We start from the raw sequence: 11,088 nt of genomic DNA, 5'->3' as shown, positions 1-11,088 counted from the left end.
CATTAAAAAAAACTTTATATTTTGGAATTGGGACTCCGTTTTGGTTGAAAAACAATAGTTGTTATTTGTTGGTATGGAAGCGCCATCTGTTGTAGGTACATGCAAGTGATGTTGACGAGGGTGAAGGCGCATGTGCCCTCATTTCTGACTCTTGGAATCTAGCAACTGTTCACTGAAAACCGATGTTATTGGATGCGAAAATAATGCTAAAAACTCTGAATGAAAAAGACTCGATGCGCTGTTACTTAACTGGTTCCAAAAACTATTTTACTTTATAATAAAAAGGAAAACGTTGATTGCTTTCTGTTCCGTAAGAAAAAAAATCATTGCACCTTTGGCGATAAGATAACTCGCCAAGTTCTATTCACCTATCGGAACGTATCCCAGGATAGTAGTTGCACTGTTAATGTGCAAGAAAAACACCAAAAATCAAATGCCGTGCCGGTCTGAAGTGTTGATCGAACTTACAATAAAGATATGCTGGTAAAAAGAAAACCAAATGCCTTAAAATCGAATAATCTACGCTGTGGAAGGATATTGCCGAAAAAATGCAGCCAGTGATATTTTTTAATACGATAATGAAATTTATTCTGATATTCAAAGATGAAGGAGAATGAACGATAAGACATTATCACACGTATATACAAACACACACACATAAACAGAAATCACCGATAAAGAAGCAGGTACAACGTTATCTTCAGTCTTTTGATTACACAAACACTAGACTGCGAGTAGAATCTCCACGAATTGTGGCTGGTGGAATTTGTTTTGTTTTTTTTATGAATGACGAGTTCAAATCGTGGAGGCATTTTTCCAAACTCGCTGAATGTGTCTTCTCAGTCGTTGGTACAAGAGACGAAAGAAGAATGTCCAAGAGGTTAGGTCCTGATGAAGATGTCCGCGGAAGTTCAAGCCATTATCTTGCCTCCAATCGGAGTTTCTGAGCATCGTTGGTTGGATAGATGTTGAAATTTTGCAGCATGGACGAAACTATTGCGAATACTTCCATCGTTGCCAATGACTCTCCCGTACAAGACCTCTTACCTATAAATAAAAATCACATTCTTTAGATGAGTTTAGAATTAGGAATTAGCATTATTATATCGTAGTGTAAAGATGGGTCCACACTTTTTTGGCTTGAAGTTGAATAATTTGCGGAGTTCACGAGTGATGTGGACGGGACGGCAAGTCATGGGACTAGAAATGCGTACGAAACGGAACACCGACCTTCTGTAATCATCATCAAAGAGGCTCACGACGAAACTTTGAGTCATAAGGACGGCGTAGAGCAGAGGGGGTCTCAACCTTTTTCTAGCCGCGAGCACTGTCTGTGTCCATTATCAAAAGATGAGCAACCTTTTCGGCAAATTCGACATACGAATGCATGAAATCAGGAGGATTTCGATTCTATAGTGCAATTTGTACAAGGTAAAAAAAAAATTGCATTGGAACGCGTTGATCACAAGTGCTCGCGAGCACGAAATAGGACACGAGCATCGAGCACTCTTTGTGCTTCAGGGAGCACCGTGGTGCTCGCGAGCAACGGGTTGAAGATGCCTGGAGTAAAGCCTTATCATTCGAATGCTTGTTTTATTTATTATTGACACTGTCTCATCCGCCTAAGATAAAGCCTAACAGGCCTGAACCGGAAGAACCAGATGCATCCAGATGACCATCACTTATTGAAATTTCAAACCTTGTTAACTAGCTTGTGCTAGTTAAAATAGGAACACAGGAAAGAGAGGCAATATTTGGAATTATTATTTCATATTTGTAAATATGAAGAACTCTGTATTAAATATAAAGAACTGAACTATTCGCATTAAATATAAAGTCTCCAGGTGCAGATAAAGCTGGTGGCAGTAAAATATTATAGGTACTCAGAAAATGCAATTGAAAATAAAAAGAACGTATGTAAGGATGTGTGGCTGTTTATTGAAGGGAAGACGTGAAAGCGAATGCGCAATGTTGATGAAAGGAGGTTTGTCCAAGCCATAGGCGGAGATACGGGGGCGAGGGGGGGGGGTGCCCCCCGTCTGATCTAATGTCGATGATAGTCGACTGATCTAATGCATATATGTATAGATGAACTGACATCATCATCGTGCCCCCCCCAGCAATAATGACCACCCCCCCCCAGACTTCCAAGTCTATCTCCGCCTATAGGTACAAGCCACTTGGAATATATCCCCAAATTAAAAGAGCTTGATGGCAAAACGATCACAGACCGATGAAGGTAAGACAGTAACCGTTCGAATAGGGAATCCCATAGTCACCGTCATAAAACATCTGGTCAGTTGTATTTCAGGGCAGTGGTGTACTCAACGGGGGGGGGGGGGCCGAAGCCGAGATTATAATGTTATTTTGCAGGGGGGAAAACCCCCCAGAAGAAAATAAAAAAATTGGAAACCCCGATGAATGGAAATCTTATGAATATACCTTTAGGAAACGAATAGAAATTTAGAGAGGGTTGGAAATTATCGAACTAAAATTCAGGGGATCAATTTTCAAGAAATAGGAACGTCCGTGATCAAATCCTAAATAATAGGAAGAACTTGGAAAACATATAGAAGTTAGGAATGGGTGTGTGACTACGTGAGAGTGGAAAATAGAAAAAGTGAGTATAGTAGTATAGTAGTATAGAAGTGAGTAATGACCAAAAGAAACAGAGTGATCAATTGGGACTTATATGTCGAGTTTTGAGATTAGAAACGGTGACTATGGGTCTCACCACGCCTTTGAATAAACGCAGAGGGGTCTGCTGACAGGGCAGTGACTAGATGCTTGGTCAGCCGGGGCAAGTGGCACCGCATTTTGGCTCTCTTTTATAATGTTGAAGGAGACGTTAAAGCAGGGGTTCATAACGTATGGGTCGTGACCTGAACTTAGGTCAAAAGATCTTCCGAGATGAGTCGGTCAAATCCACTAACATCCAGGTCTCTTGTGCTATTGGTCACGACCTAAACTTGGGTCGTATGGGCTTCCGACAAGGGTCGTGATCTATGGGTTACCATACAAGTTTTATTCTCAGAGGCTTTCGAGATACACTTACAGGCAGGGGATCTTGTGCTACGACCCACATTTGATTCGTAGAAGCCTTCCAAGAAAGCTCGTATAAAACTATTTACAACCAGGGATTCTTGATCTATGGATCACCATTTAAGTTTGATTCTCAGGGGCTTCCGAGATGGTACAAATCCACTTATAGCCAGGATTTTTGAGCTGTGGTTCATGACCCAAACTTGATTTGCAAGGGTCGTATGAAATCCTGCTATAAATACACTTATTACGTCACTGGTTTTGCTAATTTCGAAAAACAAACAATCCTATGGGTCGCAAAGCTAGACTCTTTGTGGATTTTCCGCCACGGCTGAAAAATAGATTAAGAATCCCTGGGTTGAAGTGTGAAATTTGCAGCCCCTTCTGGTCCGGCGCCAGGAACACCAGACCCACCTGGTCCCCCTACCCCCAGTTGCGGCCCTGTATGTTAATGGAGATGGTGAATGATGCATATGTGATATATATATTATATTCTCTCTCTCGTATTCGTATATATAAATACAGTATATGTCATGTTTTTTTCATTGTTTTCGGTGTTAAAATATTGATAACGAATTAAGCAACCAGAGAATTCGCGATTGCGTATTTCAAAAAAAAAAAAAAAAAAAAAAATTGGATTGTGTGATGTTAATATAAATTAACTTGGAATAATTCTTAATATGAAACTCTAATTTAAACGTGCCTTGTAAATAAATCGATAAATTTACAATTGATCTCGTGCATGACTGAGTTTTTGCAGTAACTTTTGCCTGGGTTCCCGCATTTAATACACAACATAGTAATGCGCTTGAGAAACACGGTTGCAAGCCAAACGAGCTAACGACCTTCCCGATGCATTGGCGGTACGCAAAGGGGGGTTTTGGGGTTCTTATCCCCCCGAGCCAAGACTATAGTGTTATTTTACAGGAAAAAAATTAAACCCCCCCCCCCCCCCCACTCAGAGAGAAAAAAAATCTGAAACCCCCCTCGAGAAAATTCTGCGTACGCCTATGGATGGATGCAACTGAAAATTCACAGTCTTAAAACCTTACACAGGAAACATGCCACCGGACTAGTGTGGACGAGCACAAGCAAAAAACACTCGTCAATAATGTGGAAACACCTTTAGAAATATGAAATCGAAAGGGAAAACACCCCACGAAAATAAACATCATCGCAACTTTACTCACCGATGCCAAATGGTATGGGTTGATCTTGCTTTATCCTGTTGCCATCGCTTCCGAGGAACCGACCGGGATCGAACTTGGAAGGATTTGGATAGATTTTTGGATCGTTGTTGACGCTATATAAGTTGGCCACGACGAAACTCCTCTTGGGAATACGGAATCCCCTGACTGTAGCTTCTTCTGCAGAAATATATATAAAAAGCATGTTATTAGTAATTTTGTATAAGTATGCAATTTGATCCGAAAACAAAAAAATCAAAATTTTGACTATACAAAGTTTACACTTACTGAAGTTACTGTAATAAGCGCTGATGGCGAAGACGAAGCTGGTTCGGAATAGCTCTTGCACAACGGCGTCTACGTAGGGCAAGTTCTTCTTGTCGGCCCATGACGGATACCTGTCCCGTCCGACGACTTCATCCAACTCCATCTGGGCTTTCTTCTGAATTTCTGGATGCTTGGCCAGTTCGAAGAGCAGAGCACACATCGTGTCACTGGCTGTTCCTTCGAGAAACATCCCGTAGAAGATCTTCCGAAGCCGCAAAACTGAAAGAAAATTGTTTGAACTTTAGTATATTTGAGTTTTAATGACTTGTTTTTATTTCTGCATATTCAAAGATTTCCGAGTACAGAACGCCCGCACTACTTCATATAAAACTGATCAATATATTTCTCATTCGTGGGCCACGATGGATACAAAGCTCGGCTCATGGCCTGTGGACCAAAGTCCAACGAATGATCCGGTAGCACCGTAATGTGTGGTCCAGAGAAAAGATAATAGTGGTCACAGAGCATGGCCCATTTGGTCTATTTAGAGCGGTTTAAGCTCACTGTGCTTGTAATTGTGGAGTTTCTGGATACCTAAGGCATTATGCACCGCAGCGTCCAAAGACGGCCCAGTTCTACTTTGATAAGATGCCAGAGTCTCATACTTTAGCCTGGAAGATAAGGACCCTTAGTAGTCCCCTACGAATTTCCGCCACCTGACAGGTCTTGTCAGGTTCCTGGAAAAGAACTTGCATCAAATGCACAAGACAAGTGGAACACGCAAACTGAGAGGTGGCACCGACCCCACGTATGCCCCATCAAGGGAGTGCAACAGTCAGGTGAGGGGAGTAAAACTTGCGGCCAAGACCCGTTAGATCCAATGACGCCACATACGAGCAGTCACGAAGTCGCAGTCGGGTAAGGATGTGCAACTTGTGGCCTAGACGACGGCGATCTACAATAAACGATCTGTCATCACGACGGTGACAACTATACATAAGGACCTATAGTCAAGTTCAGTTGTCACTGCCGTGGATGCTGGACTATATAACAACATGGAGGACTGCAATTAGTTGACTCACTGTGATTCGAAATTTTGTATCCCAAAATTATCGACAGTCATTCGATTAATTGACGATTACTAGACTCTTAAGGGATGGACTTTTTTTTTTACTTTTACAAATACCAGACGCTCCCCATTCGATTATGGGATGGACCGCTATACATCATCATCTTATATAATCCTGTTTATAATTTTGATTGCCTATCGGCGTTGATTGCTTAAATTTTATTTAGCTGTTATATAATTTCAAATTTACAATCTTTTTTTATGTAATTAAATTTTTGTTGCCCTCGTCTGTGTTTCATTATTTTCCGTTAACTTTCCAGATATACCCATCCTTCGGGAACGGTTCGATATCTCTTCGAGATTTGAAGTCATCTGATGTGATCCGCAGCCTCAAACATAATTTTGAAAAAAGGAATTAAGCTGTACGAGCGCTGTCAAATGTGTATCGTTTCTAAAGTTGGAGAGGTGAATGTCATTTAAAGGTATTTATGTTATTCAAGGAAGAGAATTTTACCCCTAAATCCCGGAACTTTTAGGTCCTACTGCGGATGTCCCTTCTTTCCATGGGAGAACAAGATTACTTGAGTAAGCCTACTCACCACTGAAAGAGCTTTTCTTAGTAAGTTTGCCTTTCTCCTCCATTTCCTTCAAGTGTATCAAGTAACTGTCGGTGAAGTCTCTGGGATTGTCGACGTCCAATGTCCGCATATGCTCCTCCACTTCATCGGCGACAAATTTCTCGACAATGCGCTTCGATTCTTCGAGTCTTCGTCCAGTCGGCGTGAGCTTCAGCATGACATGCCTAAGATCGAAGCAAAATAAACATGAAAATCCATACTACAAACTAGCCTACTGCCTAAAATATCAGTAGTAAATGTAATTGACAGTTAAGATATTGATATTGTGTCGCATTTAAAAAAAAAGTTAAGTACAACAACGGTACTCACTCGAATATAGGACCAGTAAGGAACAGTCTCCTGTCAGAGAAGAAGGACACCATCTCAACGATCCTGTTTTTCAATTCTCGGAACCTGAGATCGTCCCTGGAGAATTTCTTACTGCACAAGATGCGGCACATCACGTTGCCGGAGACGTGAGATATGTAATCGTAGATATCGGCAGGAGCTCCTTGAAGTTTCTTCAGGTCTGTTACCATTTCGTTGATCAAGTCGTGCATCCATACTTCCATGTCGACCTTGCCGAAACCGTAGTTTCTGACAGTCGTCAGAAAGAAGCGCTTCTGATCTTTCCAAGCTTCTCCTTCTTCTTGCAAGATCCCTACAAAAATAAAACAATCCATCATTATACGAAAGCGTTCTGACGTAAGATAAATATTTTCACATGAATTTGTATAAAAATATTAAAATTCTAAAATTTTAATTGAAAATCATTTTTAAAACAAATGTTGATCTTTATGATGCTTCGCTATCATGATTCTGCTAATTCAAAGACTGATTTGGTCATTATATGAAAATCATCTTCATTTACTTTGGGTTATGCAAGAACTTACTTGATTGTATTCAGCATCCTGTACCAGATAGCCTGCTAATATCTCCTAATACATAATGTCTCATACCGGAATCAACTAACTCACAATTAGAATGTGGGAGACAACTTCGCTTTACAATTATTGAAGATAATTTGAAACCACTGGGACTACTCGGGAGTAATTTGTAACAATTAATGCTATTCGAAGGTCATTCGTAAGAAATGTCCATTCAATCATAATTTTCAAGATCTAGGGCTATTCAAAAATAATATGTTCACTATACACACTCTCGGTGTTTCGAACCCCCTCCACCCTCCCTTCGTTTGAGGATCCCGTATTCCATAGTGACCTCCGGACTGTGCTTGGGTAGGCTTATGCGTTAAGATGACTTTACATGTGTATCCCGTTTTTCATGTTCTATTTTCAGATTCGGACCTATGAAAAAACCCTTCCAACAGAAGACAAGATGAGAGAAGTTGGTGTTGCAGATTGGCTGATGGTTGGGGACACAGCACAGTGATGAAGGCGGATGGCTTGGAATGTTTCCGTTGGCCTCTTGCGGGCGATCCGCCCGAGCTCCATGGCGGGGGTTTCCGGGGGGGGGGGCGTAGCCAGAAATTTCGTTCGGGGGGGGGACCACTTTCATTTCGAGGGGGGGGACCAAAGTGACAGAACAATAGATTTGGCCATCTTTTTCCCTTTTTTCGGTCATTTTCTCGCATTTCGGGGGGGGGGGAACCAGACCCCCAAGTCCCCCCCCCCGGCTACGCCCTTGGGGGGGGGGATTTTTGGGGATGTGATTGCCGTGATTCGGAGGCGATGGGGGCCTCGGCGGGATTGGGCCCTGTGGCTTACGGTGTTTTTTTTTTTTCTTCCAGCATGGCCCAGCCGCAAGGTAGCCTGCTTATATCCCACAAGGGACAGAGCGGGGGCCATGTTTGGTGTTTGCAGTTAAGATGACTTGGACTTCGGCTACTACTACTTGCTAAACCACACATGTACCTCGTTCTGCGGAACCTCTAACGAATTGGTACATGCGGGAATGTGTGTGTGTACGTGTAGTGAAACCTGACATAAAGTTTGTTTCTGTGTAATTCTGCCATCTGCCACCAGTTTTTCTAAATACGAGTGAAGTGTAATGATTGAATAATTAATCGTTGTAGGCCTGTTGCTCACCGTGGCGAGACTTTTTAATGGGGAGATCGGCTCGCATTTGCGCCTCGAAGTTGGGAACCACAAGAAACCAACTTCAGCCGACCACCACTATGGCGACGGTGGGGTTCGAACCCGGATCCTCGCGATGCGAGTCCGTCATTATGACCACTCGACCACCACAGCGGCGACTTCGGCTACTCGAACATAATTTGCAAGAACTACAGCTACTCAGACATAATTAGCAAAAACTAAGGTAAGATAAGAAAACCGGGAGACAAGCTCTATCACACAGGCGAAATAAACACTTTGTTCCATCCCAAGGGAACTCGGCTGTCACTGGAACTTTAACAAAGCAAGAACTAAGATGGCTCAAAGAAAATTTGCGGGAATCAAGACTGCTAAATACTCACCATAACCACCGTCGAGCCATTTGATGAAGTTCATCTCCAACGGCCTGCCAATGAATTCGTCCGCCTTGGTCAAGATGACTTCCTTGATGGCGTCCAGGCCGTTCAACACGACGAACAGAGTGCCGCCAATCGTACGGAAGCTCAGGATCCCACCGTAAGTCTTCGAGAGGTCCATCAGCGTGACGTGGGCTTTCCGGTCCAGCGAATAGAAGTAACCGAAGAAAGGCAGTCCCCGAGGACCCGGAGGCAGACCCCGGTTTTTCAGCCATACTTCAACGACCGCGATCACCGCCAGTGCCGAGGCGATAGTCGGCAACCACTCGATCCAACCGGACATGGTAAAATACTTCTAAAATGATATGCAAAAGAAGAACCAATAATTACATAAAATTGGCGATACGGTTTATATAATACTAGAGATATCTGATCATATCTGTGTTTTACTGAGAGATGTCTTATGTCTCGCTGATAACCTTGTGACGTCTAAATAAATAGCGAGATACAATTAAGTGATTTGGAAATTCACTCTTCTAGCAATCGGAACAGAAACCACCTGTTGACATTATAAATTATCTACGAGATTAAAGCACTTACACGATGTAGATAGCGATAGGAATTCACGAAAAAAAAAAAGTGTGGCTGAATACAACATATGATAAAATATACGAGAACGTAGGAACATAAAAAAAGCTAATCGTACTTGTCATTGGACAATTAACACAGTGCGCAGAGACACACACCACCTCCTTTCAGACCCCTCTCTTATCGCTACGACTTCGACCTCGAGATTAGACCGTTATCCCTTTTATTATACCTCTGAGCGACACGAGGAGTTTCTTATATAAGTATAAAAGACACCAACATAATCGAAACTAATATTTGACGTGATTCCACGGAAACCGATTCCTTCAAAGAAATGAACTCTGAAAAATAAGTTTCGACATTCACAAGGACAGGGCGTTTCCCCCTCATCCAAATAACAATCTTCATCCTGTATAATACAATGTAATAATATGCGGAACGACAACGTCCACTATTTAGAGTAAGAGTTTTTAACCCTTTTAGCGGTATTGACGAGATATTTCGCGTTCTTAAAAGCCTCTTATTTGATCATTGATAAGTCCAGATATTTATTTTGTAGATTTGATTTCTCAATGAAACATCTTTCCCTGTGCCCCTTGGTTTGCACCTACAGAAACTTGGAAGGAAAAATACCTCACATTAACCCTTTGTGGTTCTATGTCGAGGTGGAATCGACATCGGGAAAAAAAACGGTATTTCATTGTTATAACGACCCCTTGCGATTATAGGAAGGTCCCTAGATGTTAGCTTTTGTGTTTTTGTATCGTTCATAAATACACAATAAAACAACACTCATAAAACACAAGAGCTAACACCTAGGGGGTCTTTCTGCAATCGTGATTACGTGGACCACTTAGAAAGTACGAACTATAAAGTACCAATGAAACACCGATAAAGCCTCTGGACTCTGCTCAAAGAAAAGATATGCCTTTTTATAGGGTGTTCAGTGATTTCTGCTGAGACGCTTGAAGGGCTAATGGGATAAATAAGAATAAAGACAAGAAACGGGCTCACAAAAATGATTGAGCATATAGTTTTCGACCAGGACCTTTTTCGCGTTCGCTTCACTGCTACAAGGGCGTTCTGTTTCGTACTTGAGTCAGTGGTTCTTAACCAGATCCACGGAACTCTTGAGGGGTCCTTAGAGAGGTTTCAAGGGAGTTCGTGAGCTTGTATAAAAAAATACGTAACTTATTGTTTTTATAGTATTATAGTATATGTCATAGATATTGCCATACGAAGTTCAAGAACTGATCGGGAAAAAAAAAGGAAGACAAAATGAATGTGACACCCTTCTAGGGCTTCATTATGGGGGGAGTGCAGTTTTAATTAGGAAGGGTGGGGGAAAGACAAAGAAGGGGAAAATATGGGGTTGCCGGGTGTCCATGAGGTCACAGGAAGGGTGCGTGTGGCAGAAAATTTAGTTGTTTTGTGCTTGTCCTGTTCTAGTGAATATTAAATAACGTTAATGCTTAAAAAAAAGGACGGAGTGGTGTTATTCGAATCAGAGAAATACTCATAGCGATGCAGACGTCTCTACATATCAACTGTTCAGTTGTCTACTTCCCAGTGTCACGGTTTCCAGTGAAAGGGAAGAACGATGCTGTATGGCTTGAGATGGTTTGGTGATGTGAGACGGTTGTGCTTGACATCAACGGGACGGTGGATGATCATCGGTGGTGCAAAGTCCGATTGGAAAATCCAGCAATGTGGTGTAAGATCACGAAAATAACCCTCTACGTCGAATTTGAATCTCGAGGAAAAGAACAATATCTACATAGTGGGATAAAGGTCATTCATACAGAGGGTGAGTGCATCCCTAAACTTATATATTCTCTGAGCCATTTGTTTTGTATATACATGCTTATCAACAGTATAGTAGCACAA

The 11,088-nt window shown here is 41.9% G+C and overlaps 1 protein-coding gene across 1 annotated transcript; it reads right to left on the bottom strand.

The window, feature by feature from the left end:
• Positions 1-562: 562 nt before the first annotated feature.
• LOC149088085 (cytochrome P450 2C30-like) lies at positions 563-9,056 on the bottom strand. The gene is made up of 6 exons (XM_089244139.1): positions 8,620-9,056; positions 6,513-6,843; positions 6,165-6,367; positions 4,518-4,775; positions 4,233-4,409; positions 563-1,047 (listed from the first exon to the last, which is right to left on the bottom strand). Exons 1-6 carry the CDS (start codon positions 8,954-8,956, stop codon positions 920-922), a joined length of 1,434 nt encoding a protein of 477 aa, XP_089100265.1. The 5' UTR covers positions 8,957-9,056; the 3' UTR covers positions 563-919.
• Positions 9,057-11,088: the final 2,032 nt, after the last annotated feature.

Source organism: Pholcus phalangioides, unplaced genomic scaffold, assembly GCF_987345545.1.
Source record: "Pholcus phalangioides strain wild (caught in Gottingen) unplaced genomic scaffold, Ppha-v1.0 ptg000003l_1, whole genome shotgun sequence".
Classification (NCBI taxonomy): domain Eukaryota; kingdom Metazoa; phylum Arthropoda; class Arachnida; order Araneae; family Pholcidae; genus Pholcus; species Pholcus phalangioides.
This window is presented reverse-complemented; position numbering and strand designations above follow the sequence as displayed.